The following is a 20,550-nucleotide window of genomic DNA, read 5'->3' as shown; positions in this document are numbered from 1 at the left end:
ATACCACTATTACACACTAACCAAAAGAAAGGCCTCTTTAAAAGGAATGACACAAATGGTCATTTTGACTCAACACTTGATACCAACTGAAGGTGATACTATACTTCTGCAATCTCTGACCCTCGGCACAAAAATCTGTGGCAGGCATCAATGAGAGAGGTCTTAAAGTGTAGACGGTTTTGGCAAGCATCTCCAATGCCTGATTGCGTTATTCAGGGGATTGTCTCATTTTCCCACCCTAATCCACAAAGTTCTTTTCCCCAAGGGAAAAATAAACACAAAATCAACAAACCAGCAAATAATTCCCGAGTATCAGTGAATAAAAAAAAAAAAAGACACACAAAATACAAATATATGCTTTGTTACCTACCTCCATTGTTGTGGACTGGTGTAGTGCGGCGATGGCGTTGAGGGCGCTCTGTCTTGTTGAAAATGTTACAAAGGCACAGCTTGCTGTTGGATACCAAATATCAATACGGCTTCATCATCAAAAACTGTACTGTCCACTACAATACTAACTACACACTTGCACTTTCTAACTACAGAAGATGTCATGAACTATTTAATGACTACAGCAACCCAAAATACATGTATATCAAAGCAGTCAGAGGGCCTAAAGCTTGGATCGTAGCCAAATTTTCCTCAAAGGCAACATGCCTTCCCCTTTGAGGAAACACTCTGAAACTTTTCATGTCGTAACTTGATAATCCTAAAAACTTGGCAACAATCTTTTCCTTAAACATTACTGTTACTGAAGAAATTCATAGTGAAGAATCACTTGCGACAAAATACCACAGTATTTAGTAATCTAGTGCACTGAACCTCTTTGACTTCGATGTCAACATTTTTATTGAAGCATTTGGGGTATATTTGGGGCTGAAGTAAGTAAAATAGGGCCACAATCACTGAAAACAGGTTTAGGAATTACATATTACCATTTACATGTACATGTGCTACATGTAGTATTTTGTAGCTTAGGTCAGGTCAGGTCAGGGTCAATATATTGTAATAAATGTCTTGCAATATTAATCTCAACATACATGTTCATGTATGTGTCAACATCTGCATTTTCTGACACCCTGGCTGGTTGAGATGTTTTGCTGGTTGAACTGCCACTGGCAACTTGGGGAAAAATTTCACCTGCCAGCGACTTAAAATTGAAGAGGACCTGAGCCAGTATGGCATGGAACATGAGGAAAACAGCCCCAGAGGGCTACATTTCATCCCCTGGAAATACCACCAGGTCTGCATGTCAACATGATTAAAGCAAATCTTTGGTGGCAAATACTTTCAAAATCACTGGTTTTTGCTATCAATACAGGTTTTTCACAATAGTTTGCCTCCATGAGTTTGTAACATGTTGTACAATCACAGTGCACGAAATCTGTTGACCCAATGCACGTTTGGAAAGGGTCGACAGATATCGCGCGCGGTGATTGGTCAATGCATTGCAAACTCTTGGAGGGGCACTATTGTGAATCGCCCATATTACCAAATGTAAATTTCCGTGACCAAATATGTTGGTCTTAACGACACTGCCCTGAACAGTGAGCATATATTTTGTGAAGATACAATTTTTTTTTATGAAAAGAAGAAAAGAGAGAAAGCTGTCTTGAAAAACCACTTCGACAAATTTTACTGGTATATGAACAGCTGATCTTTTCATGTCTTTTTCAACACCAACCAAACAAAAACTCAGCAAAAAACTTGTATGCTAGTATCAGCAGAGATTGTTGTATGTTGTGGGGGGAGAACAGATTTTTTTCTGTTTAAGCTTGAGTAAACAACATTTCAAATTTAAAATAGATTGGTTCTCGTAAACATTCCCTGTATCATCCGTGGCTTGTGACATTTTTACCAAATGACTTCTTTTGAGGCCTTGAAGTAGAGAACAAATTTCTACAGCTTCACTAGCTTTTTCCCTGAGCTGTGAGGATCTGCCAGTTTGATGAGAGATACCACAGATCTGTACTTGGCAATCACCAAGACTTCCCCTTGTGTTGTATATACGGGTTCAAGTGTACGAGCGACCAGACACTCGACTCCCAACGCTCACCTTTGCTCTTTTCGCTCTCCCGTAATATGTGGCATTCCTCGATTGTGCCATACGGCGAAAACATCACCCGGATGTCATTCTCTGTGGCGTTCTTGGATACCATGCCGACAAACAGCTTTCTGTCTTCAACTGTGGGCCAGAGAAAAGGTGATTTTTTGGCTTATATTTTTTGGCAATGATTAGACGAGGATACGAGGCAAAAGAAATTCTTCATTGAGATGAAGTCTAATGTCGATGATGGAAAATTCATCTGTCAGTGGGAAGCGTCTTTCATGACGGCACTTTCTTCTTAATGTACTGTAGTCTATTCGTTGGCAACATCTGAAACAAAGATCCATCTTTGACTTTCAGATGTGAGGATTGAAAGATTACCGGGTGGACAGAGAGGAATTCACAATCAGCAAGACCGAGAACCCACCTGAGAGAAAATTATGCAGATATGGAATAAGAAGGGATACGGGGGGAGGGATACGGGGGGTTAACAAGACAAAACAAACTACAAAACCAGCTCAGGCAAAGGCTTACCATTTCGAGATTCACTATCAGCTGGCCTCATCTGAATAGGATTCTTCATCTGGAAATATACAGGAGAACATGACCAAAAGTAGCTGTTAAACCGTCGTACATTTTCTGGAAGTTTCCTCACCGCATTCGGAACATTACATAATTACGGTATGGTTCAAAGAGGGACCACTCAGCAGTGCCTTCGGTTTATTTTCAATCTTGTTTTAACTTTACACCCCTACAAAGTCTGGCAATTTATTGTTTTCTTCGGGCAATAACAACATAAGCCAATGCACGATAGACTCCAGGAAGACGCACACTGGGGAACTTTAACTGCATCTAATTTTATGCAGAATCTCCATGTGTAAAAGCAGGCCTTGAGCTTTCCAGGGATTTTTTTCAGCTCCAATTCACATATTTGCCCACGAAAATTGTCTCCCGTGACTTGAGCCAAAGACTGAGTCATGCACGTGTGTTGAAATTTACACAAATGTCTGACTGCGGGTGTATAAATGTGTTCGGAGGCACATGCACCACGCACTCCAGTCTTTGGGCTGCTGTAACTAATTTAGTTTACAAGTTTGCTTAAAGAACAGCAAAACCTGCAGCTTGGCTCTCAGCAGGTGTTGGAGGGTTAAGGGGCGATTTCCCTCTTGGTCAAGAGCACATCATTTGGAAAAAATTTGTTGCCGCGGCTCGATGTCCTCCGCAAAATATAGAGGAATATTGAAACAGCTTGGTGTAATTCAAATCGGATGGATTTTAATTCAAATGCCTTGTGTTGAAGATCCTCCGTTAAAGATGAAGCAGTAACATTTCTGACACATGTACAATATACTTGTACCGGTAGGTATGACATTTCCCACATCAGGACTGGGATGATCCATCCTACTTGAATCTTCAAAGTGCATGTGTGACTGCATTTGTAAAGTTCCATTAAATGGAAGATAAGTTAGGCACAGACGTGGTTGGCTGTGTCTTGGGTGTGGCCAAACCATCCAACATGTATGTGTTAGTCCAACATGGGTTACCTGTATACCTGGTAGTGTGGGGTCCGGCCATTTTTTTCCCTCAATCATTTAACATGAATTAACAGCCCAGATATGTGAGCTCTACAGAAACAGTGAAAAATGTAGGGCTGTGCCGAATATCCAAATAACCTAATATTCCATCGCTTATCGAATATTTGAATATTATTTTCCAAATTTGAATATTTTGAAAATTTTCTTGTCTTAAATGAGGAAAACTGCACTATGGAGGCTTGTTTCAAGCAGATTCAAATGAAAAACGACAGGCATCTTACATATTAACAATGATTCAAAAAGTAAATTATTCATTTAACAATTTAAAAGGAATACAAATTTTCAACAGGGCAAGAAGTATTGTTCATCTCTTAAATAATGCTATAAAATTGTGGCTAGAGATACATGTACTCCTAGATGTGAGAGGCTATAATATTAATTACAGTGCACAAGTGCGTGCATTATTGCAGTTGATTTTGTATATGGTTTGTTCATCAACAATCTGCTGGTTGGTACGACCGAATATTTGAATATTCAATTGAATTGAAGGTCAAATACTCCTATAGTGAATTATTCAATTTGACCCAGCCCTTGAAAAATGAAAATTGGCCTTTGCCATTCTCTTCTCTCCCTCTCCCCTCCTTCGGGGGGGGGGGGAGGGGAGAATAGAATTAGAGGAAAAGAGGGTGTTTTGGTACATGTTTGTGAAAGTGAGAAAAAAAAAGAGAAAAAATATGACCGAAAATCAGGATGAAATCGTGATTTAAATCTAACTGGTTACAGATGGGGGGGGACCAATACAAGTGTTGTATCATATTGTGGCGATTCCTTCTCCATGTTCATAACTGCACAAGGCCAGTGATCCAGGTCAGCTCTTGAGCATTCCTCAGCTGCAAATACTATTTCAAAGTAACGAGGTGCGCGCCTTTGTCGGGTCCAATTATTGACAGGGGCTTTGCTTACAGTCTTCCCTGAACGAAGGCACAAGCCACATTTCCTGTGCATAAAGGCCAGTCCAGATACTGGAGGATTTATGGTGTTTATTCTGTGAGATCGTGTGTACATATGAAGCGCAGTGTAACTTCAGAAATGATGGCCAAAAAGTAGGAAAGAGAGAAGGAAAACACATAGAAGTTTTTTTTTTAAAAAACAGGATGTAAGGAATCTTGGGTCATGGATAATGTGGACTTGGGCTCTGTGTATAAATGAATGAGGAAGACGACGCAGATCAGACTGACACAAATGCATAAACATACACTGTATGTACATGTGTACATGCATGCAGTTGGATGAGAAAGACGGACGGACAGTCCAACTAAACAGATGCTTCCCCCCGCCCACTGTTCTTTTCGCTGTCGTGGTCTCTAGAAAAAAAAAAAAAAAAAGACGACTCTTTCACGGCTGCCCAGGGGACACCTCGGGAATGAAATGAGACACCGACTTATTGACGATAAACCAGGCAATGATTGCGCCTTGTCAACAATCTGACAACGAAGAGTAAATAACCAGCAGGAAAAATACCCTCCATAGAAGGGGGGGAAGGCCAAAACGACCTCAGGCAATGGAAGGAAAAAAACAAACTGCACAGGAAACCGGCCACGTTTGGACTTCCACAATCGCTGAACTGTGTATTTGTTCAAATCAGAAGATTTGCATTGACCAGCAAGTTCAATTCATATGTGACGACCGAGGTTGGACAGTTATGAGTTTCCTGTGGGTTTGAAGTATCGGGAGGAAGGGAGTGAAAACATACATGTACAAGTGCAAACACTGTGCATGTATCATAGTGTGCACAAACATAATGGAAATTGACTAGGTGAATGAATTTGGGAACAATCTTCATGCACCTGTATCCTGGCATCCTGCCAATTTATACATTTGAAACATGTTACACATGTCGATAATGATTAGACGTATACATGATTGTACATGTACATGTATGAGAAGTCACATGTATGTACATGCTCACCTACCAAGTTAAGTACAGTACATGTAGAGATGTCTGTACCGGTTCATTTGATGCAAACATTTGATGCAGGCAAATGTAAATGAACGAGGACAGTGTGTCTATCGAAAGTTGATGAACCTGCTCAAATAAAGCTGTCAGCCGTCCATCTTCATTGAGGTTTGTGAAATACACCAGTTTGTTCTTCACATCTACCGCCACTCGTACGTAGTGTGGACCTCTGCAGAAAGAAGTCCACAAAATGAAGGGTGCGATGGCATTGTGTCCACTTGCACACGTCCACACAATGTTTTCCCCTCTCTGAAAAACAGTTTCAGAGGCATTTTGGGGTCAAGGTTATCCGTGGCAAAATAAAGAGTTCAGTCAATGACTGTTCAGTCAAGCATGTCCAAGAAATCATCATCAAAAATCCAGCTCGAAGGAGTTATCCTAGTTGGAGAAAGAGGAGCATTTTCCTTAACCACAGTGAGAACAAAGGAATGTCCACACTTTGTATGTAAAACAGGTATGGGTGTACCGGTACGTGCATGGTACACATACGTACAGTACATTACACATAGCAGTACAATGTACGATACAATGTGTAACAGTAACACATGTACAGTGTACATAAGATGATGTCCCCGTAGGGTACTGTACATGTAAAAACAACCAGATTGAGGGGAGACACGGGTTGAAAAATAGACCCAATAGAAGTTGTCTCCTTAATTTGAAATCCTGCATAACCTTGTTGGGTTTAGCATGGCTAGGGTTAATGCGACAAAGGCATACCAATGTGCAAGTACTGGTACACTGTGACGAACTCCATTTGCACCAGCAAAAACACAAAGAAAATGTCATTGATAGGGAGGCTGCATTCAAGACTGGTTAACTACCTCGCCAAAATTCATCAAGACGTAATCTATGATTATGATTGAGGATCTGCCTTAAAATTGGTTTGACATTTTACAGCTTTATCGGTGCCAACTGAGTCAGAGGAATCAGACGCAGCCTCTTCGGTATCTGTCGGACCCTTTCCAGAACTGAATCTCTGGCAAAAGGAATCGTGATTCAAATGCCAAATTTAAAATCGATTGCTGCATGGAATTGCCCAAGGTTTCCATCTCCACTCCTCTCAGCATGGGTAGAAAATGAGGCGTACATGTACACGAACCGCTGGCATCATGGCCGAATATTTCTTACCCTGGGGCATGCCGTTTCAAAACACGTCCAAAATGAATTGACAATTATGAATTTAACAGCCTTTCCACAGACAACGTACTGGAAATTCATAACCTACTTGCAGCTCTTGGAACATGAATTAACACTGTAATTCGCCGACTCATAATTTGGTACAAGTGTAAATTAAACATGACGTACATGTAAACTGTGCGCGAGTGTGGTACATACACACACATGTACATCAGTCGTTAAAGTTCAAGTCTGTGATTGATTGAGACTGTATAACCAGATGGGCATAGTGATTCAGTTTCCAACAACTTGTGTGCCAATTTTCTCCCTTGGGCATTCAAAATTCAACCCACTGTATCACAAGTTCCGACCCATAAACTGTGCATTGTGTGTGTGTTGCGAAAATTTGTCGGCATGTGTACTTGCCACACATACGGGAGGATTTGGTTATGATCATGGCTTTACTCTTCAGCATCGAGCCTTAGATTTTCAAGGTTGCAATTTACAAAATGCTTTTGAAAATGCAATCATCCATGTCACGAACACAGGTAAATAGACTTTGTGCAGTAGACATGTGTACAATAGCTGGAATTTAGGGCACAAATGGAAGCTCAGGTAACTGTAGAAAGAGCAACTGGTTACATTTTGAAAAACTGTAAAATGGGCTAGCAGCGAGCCACTTCGATATTTCAAAGACAAGGTCATTCCAAGAACAAAGTAACGGTGCACGTGCAAGTCAGCGCATGGCCGCACGGAATGGGCAGACATCACGCGCACGTATTACTGTTCCTGACTGACCTCGGATGCAAGGCATTTTGGCTGTGGGCTGTGTGACAACGGAACTGGCTCACCATCTGTAGACAATGTTCCCTGTGATTCATGTTCTGCCCAGCAATTTGTGTATCATGCATCTCAACGGGCAAAATAGCCGGACTGAACCGGTCTGCCACACTAGGACCAACAAATTAATCCCAAACTTACAAATGTGGGTTGTTTTGCACTTAGAAATTGGTGCCACGCAATCAAAGCACGCGGTTTTGCAAACACCTGGCACATGGTCAACTCTATCTGTGATGCATACTGTGCCTCCCAACTAGGATGAAAGCGTGGGATTGGCACTATACCAGCAACAATGTCCAACGTATAGCACTTGTACATAAACAGAACACGTAATGTAGATTCAAGTTTCAATGGCACCGTAAAGTGTACACACTACAGTTTGCTAAATTTAATTAACTTTATTATATTCAATTTTCCAATTAAACACTTGTCACAACAAAATGTGACAGAGTAACAATAATTTCACGTATTACTGAATGTCCTTGTGTCTGTACACGTAGGTGAATTCCTGAATATTTTGGTAGGCTAGGCAAGATGCCCCTGGGGTATGAAATTATGTTCCTACATGTTTGTTTGAATGGCACAGATGCACTTTACAAGTAACCAACCAACAATTGTTTTACAAGTAATCTGCATACTGTGCATTTTGCAGCAGTTTGAGGACTTAAAACCTTTTCTTCCTAGATGTTTAAGACTGTTGTCCGACTTCCTAGCATACTGCTTAGGGGTGTCTCCGCCACACCAATACACCTGAGACCCTTCGGCAGCACCCTTGCAACTATTTATAGAAGCTACAATACCAGCAGGTACACCTTAACAGGTTTGTGCATTAACTCATCAAACGCAGGGTCTTCGAATTCACTTGCACAGGCATGCCCAAGGTAAGCGTTCAAAAACAGGATTACTCTGCTTCTGCGTGGGTGATCGTTTGAGAAATCGGCGGGGGAAATTGGTGTGAACGGGCCAGGGGTGTTCCATGTACCTTCTCTGCAAAGTGCAAGGCCCCCAATCAAATATTCATTATTCTGCCTGCCCTGCATGCCAATCAAATTAAAGAATTTTCATTCTGCATGGACACATTTATTGCTTCCCTCCACTCCCCGAAGAAAAATACCGCACCACCTCGGCAAAATGTGGAAAATGTACCTGTAATGATGAAGAACACTCCAAATGGCATTACCATCTCTGTGAATTCAGTAGGCAGATATTTCAGGAGACCCCAAGGAACAGAGTTTGATTTGTCTAAGATAAACACATCACAGTCTTAATGGAATTTGAAGATGTTCTCGTCGCGGGGGGAGGGGAGGACAAGAGACACACACACACACAGAATCACGCAATGCCAGAAGGGACCGCCTCCAGGGTAATGAATAAAACATTATTTCCGAGGCAAGTACTAAAGAAATGCCACCTCGGGAACTCGAGAGTGTCATCTGCTGGTTAATTATGCCAGTGAAAATGTCAATTAGGAATCGACTGTACCTTAATTTCATAATGGCACTTCACAGACTGTTAGCGACAGCACTTTTTTAAAACTACACGGCGAAACAGTGCAAGCTTACAAATAGTTGGAGAGGTACAGTTGATTGTGTCCGTATATATTCATGTTGGAGCTACCATAGTACCAATACTTTAAACTGTTACCCCCATGCAGGCAAGTCAGGTGGAATGGAATACGTGCATATAAACGTATGCACGATACTGCCAACATCTGTACGTACATGTACATGTCGTTGGTGAGCATATCATGTTCCTGTATAAACCTTCAGAAACAAAATACTGATATCCTAAAATTTGCTGTCCTTCACATTTGAAGGAGGGTATCATGAACATTTTCAAGGGTAACATAAATGAAGTACCACTCTGAGCATGGTATAAACACACAGGATGAATACAAGGAATTACATGAATATGCTGTTTTAAAACATCACAAAAAAAGGTTTGGCACCATGAACATGACAGTAATGTACAGTTGTACATGTAAAGATAGTACGCGTACGTACATGTATAAACGAATATGCCACACAGATAAAGAAACCCAACACTCACAAACTTGTTCACAGAAATTTCGCACAACCAGTCCAGTGAGATAAGACAAACTGAAAAAGTCAGCGCTGCCATGAAATAGTGTGGGAGGACTGAATGACAACTTGGCGGTAGGTAGGGCAAGGAAGGGAGGGGGCAGTACCAAAAAAGCAATGGATTTTGCTTCGTCCATTGCAGCCGACCAATCTGAGTATCCTCGGCAATGAAAGGTCCCAGTCCAACGATCGGGTACACACACACACAAGTGTGTATTTGCCTGCAACTGGGGGCCCCCTATTGTTCAACTTTTTTAGAAGACCACCCATATGTTTTGTACACAGTTGTCAATCGGGGACCCTCTGTCAAGCGAGGACCTTCTGTCAAGCGAGGACCTTATTGTCCTCTATTGTTAAGGGTCCCCAGTTGAATGCAGAAACAAACTCACACACACACACTGTACTGTGACACACTACTGCAATGCAAACACACTGTGTCACTGCCAGTCATCGCTCTATGTCTGTTAATAACAGGGTCATATTTTTTGTCTTTTCCTGTTGCTCATCTCATTTATCACTGCGATGCCAAGCTAAAAAAAAGTGTACTGTCTGGGTTTTATGAAGAGAGAGAGGAAGGGTTGTTTTCCAAGAGTTTTTCTAAGAACCGCTTTGCTGATTTTTTTGTGTCTCTGGGAACTATCATCCTGCCAGTACATGGACACGTATCTAACAAATTTTGACCATCCGTAACAGCTGCAAATTTTATTAAGAAACACATAAAAAGAAGTAAAAGTACATTCTTTGCCGACAAATCAGAAAAAAAAAAGTTTGGTGAAAAACCAATTCTTGTTTTACTTGGCCTGATTTGTGGAGTCAGAGTTACTTACAAGGGGCATCCTGTGGGTATTATGGAGCTTTTTCTGAGCTTCTATGGCCGCCTGACGTGTGTAGTAAGTCACAAAACAACAGCCTGAAACATAGACAGAAACGACAACGGAAAAAAAAGGATATTTAATGACACGGCAATAAACAGGTCAACATGCGCACATCAACAGAGTGACACCCGTGAAGACAATGACATTTCAAGATGGTAACCAGACAGCCCCATTTGCACATTGCAGACTGAGAAAAAAAGCAGCCCTGCAAGGTACCAATTTATCTTACCTGCATGTACGTATAACAATTGATTGCCACGTACACATGTATTCATGTACTTATGGGCTTAGGTATATAAGTATATCCTCAGTTGGGATTACAGGTATAAGGTTAGTGTCTGCACCGCTGATTTTCATAGATGTAATTGGCATTGGGAATTGATGAGATTCGTGACATTAAATGAAACCATTAGCAAGCATGGAATGATGAAAATACCTTCCGAGGGGAAGGGGAATGATTCTTTCAAGGATGAAAAAAACTGGGCAATAATTTCAGGACAAGCCGATATGTTGCTTCCCTGGACTCCAAACCTGGGCATCTTACTGGAAACAGTGTGATGGCAATTCACTTTTAAGGCACAGAGTGCGCGCACGCACGGACAACCCTGCTGCTCTAAATCCCCTGAAAATCCAACACCTGGGTTTGGCAGTATGTTGATGGATATGGGGCTGTGCTGTCCACATGATCTCTCACAGTTTTACTGAAGCAGAAGAATATGACCACAAGTTCACTGCACAATGGGAGATCTGTGAGGATTCAGGATGATTTCCATCAGGAAAAAAAAAAATGGGTCAGAACTACACATCAAGAGTCAGGGCACCATCCAACTAATGAAAACATAAAAGACACACTTTGTAAACAGTCCTTACGGCCTCTGGAGAAACTGACCTTTAAAAAAAAGAGTCAAAGTACTACACGTACATGTAACACTGACCCTCTTAATTTTAAACAGTCCGTGATGGTGTTTACAGAGGGAGATGACATGCATCTTAAGAAGAAAAAAAAAGAAAAAAAGAAAAAAAAAAACTGAAAAAAAGGGAAAAAACAGACCAGGGTTAATTTCCGAGGAAGGCATTATCTCCCATTTACGCTGACACTCCAGAGCTATCAACACAGAGAAAGATGAAACACTTCATCTGAAGGAGCTGGCCACGGTGTGCTGCAAGATAATGGCCGGCCACTTCGGCTAATTGAGTCGGTCGGGGAGCCGGCTTAGCAGTCAACAAGCGCACGCGCAAGGTACCGGTGCTACTCGAGACACTTCACGTGGGGTGGCAGGTCGGGAAAATGGGACGGGGGGGGGGAGAAGAGCATGGAATTGCATGCAGATGTCGCCGGCGTCCGACATTGTAAAGGTACCCCCCATACATACATGTACATGTATTGTTCTGTGCATGAAGAGTACCCCAGACATGTACAGAGTTAAACTTGTGTACTACTGGTAGGTACAGAGGGCTTCTCCCTAAATTTTTTTATGAGGATGAGTGGCTAAAACACCCCCCACAAAAAAAAAAAAAATCTGGGTGTGTCAAGTGCACACAAAATATTTTTGGTCATGCCGACCAAGCCAAAAATACCATTCACAGTACGTACGGAACTTGCAAGTTTTCCTCAGGTTAAACGTACTGTACATGTGTGGCTGCCTCTGGTCATCAGAAAGTCTGGCTATTTTTGCATTTGGCTATTAATGCTCAGCTTTCAGTTTTCTTTGCTTTTTCCGTTTTGTTTTCAGTGAAAGTGGCAACATTGACTAAAACAGGCCAATGTGGTCACTGAAATTAGTCGTGTGGGTTGGTTTGGTAGTGACTTCCAGTCTGAAAATGCATGGAAAACCTTGCATCCACTCATTTGAATGGAATGTGGCCACAGAAAAAGAAAAGCAACATCCTGTTACAGAGGGCATTTCTTTGGCTCTAAGACAGGTACCGGTACCCCGGGGGGTAATTACACAAAACCACAGGGGAAATAAAGAGGTTGTTTATTTGTACAGCCCAGTAATAAGCAATGTCTGTAGTACTCTGATGAAAACCAAAAGGAAAATGGAGAATCTGTCTATCCTGTAAGTCCATCAGGCTAGGAGGAAAAACCACCCATTAATTCACACTGACGATCACTCCAGGAAAGAAATGCATGTACATCTGTTTGAAGATATCGGTAATTGTTACTCATGATACTTTGGTCAATGCAGAGCCAGGAATTTCATTCAAATTGCTGTCTCGGATCCTAACTCCCCACATGCTGAGGCTAGCTGGTCTCTCCCTGCAGCCTCCAGTGCCCTCTCGGCTGTGCTGGATACCAACCGCATGTTCACTGTTCTCGAAGGCCTGGCACGGGCTGGGTTTCCAGAATTACGGCTATGACGTCCCCCATATAGACCACTCTCATTGTGCCTACAACTTGTAGGGGTGGACGAAATTGGCAGAAATATCACCTTGTGGTTGGTTTTCGGTTTTACGACCAATTTGTTCACAATGGACATTTGTCTCATTGATTTTAGATAGGGTTGTATTTTCATTTAGTATTTCGTGGTACATATATCATTTGTGAATTACTCTGTTACTTTTGTACCAATGGCCAACCACAGTTTTAGCAGCCACTTGTGGGAAACACACGACTGTCACATCAAAGGAGCAGACCCCATCTGTAAATGACAAAGACTTGGGACCCAGCCGTAGACACGACATGCACATGCAGACACAGTATGGAAGCTGCCTGACTTGCCAGGGCATCAAGCCCTGTCAAGTATTGTGGTCATGTAACTGCCAAGGCTCTCAAGCCATCCCCAACCAGCAAAAAATCCACCTGACCTAACAGCTCTGTAGTGGTCTCGTAAAACTGGTTCAGTCCAGTAAATTTTATGATCCACAGGACTGGTGGTCTGGTGACATTACTAATGAAATTGAAACTCTCCTAACATGTACATGTACATGTAACGGTACTTTATGGCCGATAGACAAAGGAAGAGGTTTGCAGTCCTTGTGTATTAAAATACGTTCACCCCTACTAATGGAATGTTAATGGCTGGATACGAATATCCAACTGCATGAATCAAAGATGGCTGCAACTGCTTTAAAGCCAGACTACACAATTATAAAGCGTGGAACAGACAGTTTAGACGTCCCTGCGCAAGAGTCCTGTGTATAGTAAATGGCTGCCAGCGAGAGTACACCGACTCTAACCCAGTGCTTTGCCCAGCAAGTCTGAATTAACATGAGCTAGGTGCACAACAAATCAATCAGTGTTAATAATGGAACTTATCGCGCCGGATTGACACGGTCGAATGTTGACATCCGCATCCGGGCCGCGGCAACAACCATGTCATAAAAGCCACTCTGCCCACAAGTCCTTTGGCCAGTTACATGCAAAGCACTTGTATAGCTTGCCCATTATGAAAACAATTCCTGCTTCTGGTGTTAAAAACCTCGGTTTATGCACATTTCCTGTTATTTATTCTTGTCATGTCAAAGCTTCTCAGTGACCACAGTTATCCCTAACATTCTCAGATGTACAGGTACATGTCATACAGAATTACCAGTTGGAGGGGAAAAAAAATCAATCTCCAATAATGAAATCACTGCCATATACACCGTAGATAAAAAATCACACATGGGCACCGTAGATTAGATAAGCAGGAGTATTTATTTTTCTCACTTGAGCTATGATACAAGTAAGCAACACTTAATATACTTACGTGTCAGTACATGTCCATCTGTGAACATACATGTATATGGTGCGTAAGGGTACATGTACAAGGCAACATGGCTGTGTACATGTACAGTACATGTGCATGGCAATATAGCTGTGTACATGTACAAGGCAACATGGCTGTGTACATGTACATGTGATGAAGAGAAAGCGGTGGCACTTGCCAAAAACCATTGACAGTCAATATGGACGTGTACCACAAATGTACATGTACCAGTCACAGGTATTGCTGGGGTTGGGGAGAGTTGAAACTCATCAGCAGCAAACTGACAAACCATCAGCAGTGGAAAGAGGTCTTTTCTGAGGTCTTTTTAAAGAGCACCTCAAAGGAAAACATGTTTTCTCTGATTTATCTGTTCAAAAAAACATGGAAGCATCCTAATTGAACGCAGTGTCATTTGTCTTCAGAGCTCAACCATCAACAAGGGCTACATGCATTGTTTGGCATGCACAAGAGTTTATCCACTACGATCACAAGGTGAGCTCACGTGAGGGTTCCTCTTGTTTTCTGTGTTTTCTCTGAACGACACGATCTACATTCAGAATTCGCATCTTGGCACAAATAGGAAAAAAAGCCCTTTTTAGTCTGTTATAGTTGAGCTCTGAAGACAATTCGATTTGGGTGCTTCCATTTTTATTTGAACAGATAAAATCAGAGAAAACATGTTTTCCTTAGAGGTGCTCTTTAAGCCACTGGTGATTGTCATCCCCTTTCTGTTTTGGTTTATTTTTCATTCTCTTTTAAACCCTTTCGATTTTGAATTTTTTGTAGGGAGGGGAGAGGAGTGTGGAGACACTCCTCCTACTGTGACCCCTCATGAATACATGTGCATGTACGTGTAGTAGGCATGCACCTTGGACTTCGGGAAAAAAAAGAGAAAATCCCAATCTTCACCAGACTTTGTTCAATGTTTGGAATGGAAATCAGCCGATCCGAGGAAAAGTTGCATGCCTGATGTAGGTAAGTCATTTCAGCAGGAATCTGAGCATCATCTTGCTGATCTGAGTCATCTCGCTGGGTGCCTTCATGTCAACATGCACAGTCCTGTGGAGGTCGCAAGAGGGAGGTGAAGGGGGGGGTCTGTGCAGCTGGGTGCAATGACCGTCATGATCAAGCACCTTTTGGGGCTTGACGCCGTCGACACAGAGATGCACTCTCACGAAACACGACCAGCCCTGACCCCCCCCATTCCATCTCTGACCCTCCCACTCCGCTCGCTGGGCACAGGAGTGCCAGTAATCTGAACCCTCTCACATTTAGACAGTTCCGAGCAGACGGAGAGAGAACGAGAGAGAAGAGACAATGTACACATTTTCCTTGAGCAAAATCCTTCGTAGCGACCTCTTCTCCAAGCCAGAGCTGTCTCGCTGTTCATTCAAAGAACAAGAAGAAACTGGCCCCATGGAAAACTATCTCATAACAGTTTGGGAGTCGAAATGCACCGTTGTGTGGGCAGGAGAACTGGGATCATATTAAGACATGTTTTCAGAGGTAACAGCTTGAATGTATATAAATTGCCTTTTCCATGTTTTTCCCCTTGTTTTCCGGTGGGAGGGGGAAGGGAGGGAGAGAAATAGAGAAAATCAATAAACATGAAAAACGTTTCATAAAATCAAGGGCAGGCAAATCTTTGGAAAAGAAATGGACAGGGAAATGTAAGATAACATTATTAAATTCCGTCCAAACCTGAATGAATGTTAATGGCTTAAATTAATGTCCCCAATGTTCTATGCTGCTTCAGATACGTACCTCGTGAAAGTTCTAGACCAATGAACCTTTTTTTTGTATGTCAATGAAAAAACAGGTATTTAAAGACAGAAAGCCCTCAGTTAAAAAATATCTTACACGGAATACACTGTACCTACATGTATTAAAGCGAGCATGTTATCTGTACAGTACATGCACATTTGCTACAACATGTAGATGTTTCATTTTAAGGAACCCAGGCCTAGCGATTTCCCTGATAGGCAATTACAGATGAGACCAACAAAATTGCTGAGCTTGCCAAGCATTCACCTCTAAAGTGAAATTCCACGTCCCCGCTGGATACAGCGAGTAAATTAACCAGGGTGATGTCCATGCCAATCAAACCCTCTGCACGCACAATGATATCCTCTGGAGCAAACACATACACACACACACAGACGAGCCCCTTCGACGGGGAGGAAGTCTCTATCTCCTGGACTGTAAGGAAGGTATCCAATTGAGATGAGATGGAGAGGGGACGGGTGGGGTTAGGAGGCAGAGGACTGCAAAAGGACGGGACAAGACAGTGGAGATTGCTTGTGTCTCCCTGAGGACTTGGCATGCTGCTGTCTCCTAGCACAAAGCTTGGTTGTGTCTCTATCAGGAAAAGCGGGTGCAAGAGTACAGACGTATTAGCCAACTGTTAGAAACTTTTTAAAACCAACTACCCTGGTAGACAAATGGGTCAGTACTGGCAGCCAAGCTGCATCTGGTAAGGTGCATGTATACATTTACAGGACTACAAAATATTAACCACTGAGAATGAAATCCTGAATTATTACTTTTATCCCTCACTGTGAGTGCTTCAATTCCTGCTGTTCATTATACTCATCAATCTGACAATCATATAAATGCTGATTGAGTGCTTGCAAAACATTACATATACATCCTTTGCCAATGTGCTCAATTTTCTCACTTAATACTACATGCTGGTGCATCTAAATCCAATGCTTGTTTTTCTGTGCTTTGAACGGACAGCACGGTATGATGGACGCACTGCTTAATCATTAAAACACCCGGTGTGATTCAAAAAAATTCTCCCCAATAAATCCAATAACAATCTCTCTTCTCTCAGCTCTGGGCACTTAGCGCCATCAATCAACTCAGGCACTGATAGAGACAGGATAGATGGGGGGGGGGGGAATCAAGCCCAAAATATGAGTGTCTCTGAAAACAACCACTGCAAGTTACTTTGTACTGAAGCTTTTATCCAAACAGTTGCGAGTGAAACGGATGCCACAGAGTTTCAAAAACAAGATGGCCTTTTCCAGCTGATCTGATGAAGATAAGACAAAGAGAGAAGATGATGGGGAATGACAGGTAATGGCAAGTCATTTGTTATGACGCGCTGCTCCACAGATGACTGTTTGATAGCAATGTGAGTTCTTCAAGTGACAAGAATCTCTCGTCAAATGAGCCTAGGCTGTCGCAAAACAGGCCAATTTTGCTTTCTTCTATTATACGTTAAAAGTTAAACCAGCTTCCCCGTCTTAAATACACACTGGTACATATAAATCAAAAGAGAAAAATATAACAAAAATAATATCAATTACAAGACTGACCATATCTCACAGTATCTGTAATGCAAAGGTGCTGATACAGTACATTAGGCCGTGCCAAAAAAATAAAAGTTACAGAACGTCATTATTACATGTATGAGCAAGGTTCACGGAGGGCATGTCAATTGTCAAGTGGTTCATGTACATGTACACACTATATGCAGTCACGCTTGTTCATTAAACCAAAACACAGAGGCTGTCATTAATATGGATTGGCACTCGGCAGAAACGATGGCGGAACGGGATAATGGTGTCCACGTTTTTAATTAAACAACCAGCTGGCTGAAGGCAATTGTCTTTGAGGCAGCGACAAACACACATCACACTCATTAAAGACAGACAAATTAAAATGAATTGACCAGGACAGACGAGACTGATTCCGCACAATTTGCTTCCTCGTTTACATGTAAGAGTCCCAAGACATCCACTAAATTTCATCCAACACAAGCCGGGGGTTTTCAGAGACGAGACGTTTTGCACATGGCACGAGCTTGTTCCAGAAATTAATTTCAAATGGTAAGCAGCAAAGCCTCTCCAGACACCAGGAGTGAGCACAGTAAACTACTTTCTGATTGCAACTCATAAATGTGGAAGTTCTGGAGTGTATATGGGTGACTTGTTAAGTATAGGATGTCGCCATTCCACATTGTAGGCTGTAACTCAATATACCATCATTCAATTTTTCTACCCAAAATATTCTGCATAAAAATAATAAACTGATGTACATGTCGTAAATGCGCTTCGCTTGAAGACCTGTGAGGGAAGATGCACAACACTTTCCTTCAAGGCACAATTGAACTTGGTGAGTGATTTTTCTTAAAAGTTCCAGCAATCAAGCGCTTTCATCCCTTTAACTTGCTGTGTATTAAGTCAAGTGAAGGTGTAAGGGACTCGGAGGCGCAGATGCGTTGAAAGCATTTCTAATCAAAAGATGTGCATCGCCACCCGGTGCCCCGCTGGCTGTATGGGAAAAACTCATGGTGTGAGATACTATCTCGGGAGTGGGCACCGGTGTGGTATTGGCATGCCCAAACAGTGTGTCCAAGTAATGAAAGGTTCACAGCTCTGACAACTGAGATGGATGTTTTATTTTCGAACCCCTTAAAAGGCTGAATTTCTCAGAGGGACAGGGCCTTTCTTACTTGAAATGGACAAATACAAGAATCGGTATATGTACATGTAATGCAGTGATCAACCAAATTTAAATTTCCTCTTCAAGCTGTGAAGAAAAGTTTCACACAATATTCCACAATATGTGGAAGACTTTTGCATAGGGTACAATGTACATGTACATGTTTTCATGTACATGTCCATACGCTGTACAGTGTGCTGTGCGATAGGTACACGAAAACACCAATAAGTGTGCATCTGCCGATTTACAATGTCTGGGTATTGCTGCCATATTAGTTGGTATCTTAACTTCAACGACACATGTGACTAGCGGCGCGTGTTTTAAGTAAAACCAGTGGGGGAAAAAAGCCAACTCCTGGTCACCAGCTGTGGCTCCCTGGCCTGGCGCTGGTACTGAGCCAGATAGCCTGCATACCGCACACTACAGGGGCAGCAGTGAAATACGTCTAACACATCCTCCCCCCCTCCCATGCATGTGCATACATGTATCCAGACAACCAGTCAAAATGCCAGGCCGTTCCCACACCTAACCCAGGCCAAATATGGACAGCAGTTAATGAGGGCCGGCTTCAGTACAGCTGCACTTTTCACCGGGCACAGCTGTGGGTCAGGGGGAGATCTATGGGTTATGCAAGAGGGAAGAGCCTCCTTGCACTGAGGGATTAGGGTCAAATTGGGGTCAGGTTGATGGGGATTCTGTTTGGGTATTCAGTCATCTTTGAAAGGTTCTATCTCAATGAACATATACCAGTGCAATGTACATGTAAATATGTATGAGCTATACCATATAGTTCAAGTACATTTCTATGTACTGGTGCTTAAGCCCTGCCAATATTCATCTTGAAGAAAACTTTAACAATCTTCCTCTTTTATAACTCCAAATTACCGGTACATGTACCGTTATGGTCCGGTTGATAAATCTGAAAAGTGTAACGAGATCAGCAAAGTCACTTCTGGGGAATTTTTACTTTGAAAAGACAGCATACATGTACATCTCACAAAGAAAATCCTGACATGTTTCTGCATTTGGACTCTCGCGCATGTACTTCTTGTTTTCACAGTAATGAAGCAGAAGTGTGTTCTTTCAAAATGTCTCACAAACCCTGAAATTCTGTCACAGTTGGTTTAACATCATTCTGCCTGATCTCATCGCAGATGATCTCCTCATTCCACTCGGTTCATTGATATTGGTTCAACTCCCAAATAATGTACATGTAGGTCATTTGTTTTGTGTTTCACGTCAGTGTCGTTTGAAGATCCAGAAAAAAAACACAGCGGCTTGCTCCGGTGCCTTACTTACACCTTTCTGTCCCCAAGCTAGTGATGCAGCTGTTGTTGGTGGCTTCTCCAAAATTGACAACACACACATACATGTAATGCAATTAAGGCAGGGCAATAAATTAGAATTTCAATGGAGGCTCACAGGAGGTCTGATCTGCATGAATGTGAATGCGTAACAGACATTTTCAACAGTGTACCAACACCCAAATTGATGATGTACATGGACAAGTACAATCAAACTGCGATGTACATGGATGTGTAAATGACCATCCGGGTACATGTACATGGATGTGTAAATGACCATCCGGGTACATTAAATGACCATCCGGGTACATGTACATGGATGTGTAAATGACCATCCGGGTACATTAAATGACCATCCGGGTACATGTACATGGATGTGTAAATGACCATCCGGGTACATGTACATGTACATGGATGTGTAAATGACCATCCGGGTACATGTACATGTACATGGATGTGTAAATGACCATCCGGGTACATGTACATGTACCCGGTACATGTAAGTTTTTATCATTCTATACACATATGAATATTATGAACACTCCATTGCATACACTCAGTCCTTAAAACAGAAATGGCAGGAATCCT

At 42.1% G+C, this 20,550-nt stretch overlaps 1 protein-coding gene across 25 annotated transcripts in view; it reads right to left on the bottom strand.

Moving 5' to 3' along the window:
• LOC110973023 (CUGBP Elav-like family member 2) overlaps positions 1-20,550 on the bottom strand; it is a 96,530-nt gene that overhangs the window by 45,358 nt on the left and 30,622 nt on the right. For 24 of the 25 annotated variants that reach the window (XM_087135079.1, XM_087135077.1, XM_087135082.1 and 21 more), the window contains 4 exons: positions 10,467-10,549; positions 2,582-2,630; positions 2,057-2,185; positions 371-453 (listed from right to left, as the gene is read on the bottom strand). In XM_087135079.1, coding sequence (XP_086991205.1) covers positions 371-453; positions 2,057-2,185; positions 2,582-2,630; positions 10,467-10,549 — 344 coding nt within the window. The remainder of the gene's footprint in view (positions 1-370; positions 454-2,056; positions 2,186-2,581; positions 2,631-10,466; positions 10,550-20,550) is intronic. The other variant, XM_087135090.1, reaches the window with a different exon arrangement.

Source organism: Acanthaster planci, linkage group LG03, assembly GCF_054643075.1.
Source record: "Acanthaster planci isolate LZ-2023a linkage group LG03, COTS_SCS, whole genome shotgun sequence".
Classification (NCBI taxonomy): Eukaryota; Metazoa; Echinodermata; class Asteroidea; order Valvatida; family Acanthasteridae; genus Acanthaster; species Acanthaster planci.
This window is presented reverse-complemented; position numbering and strand designations above follow the sequence as displayed.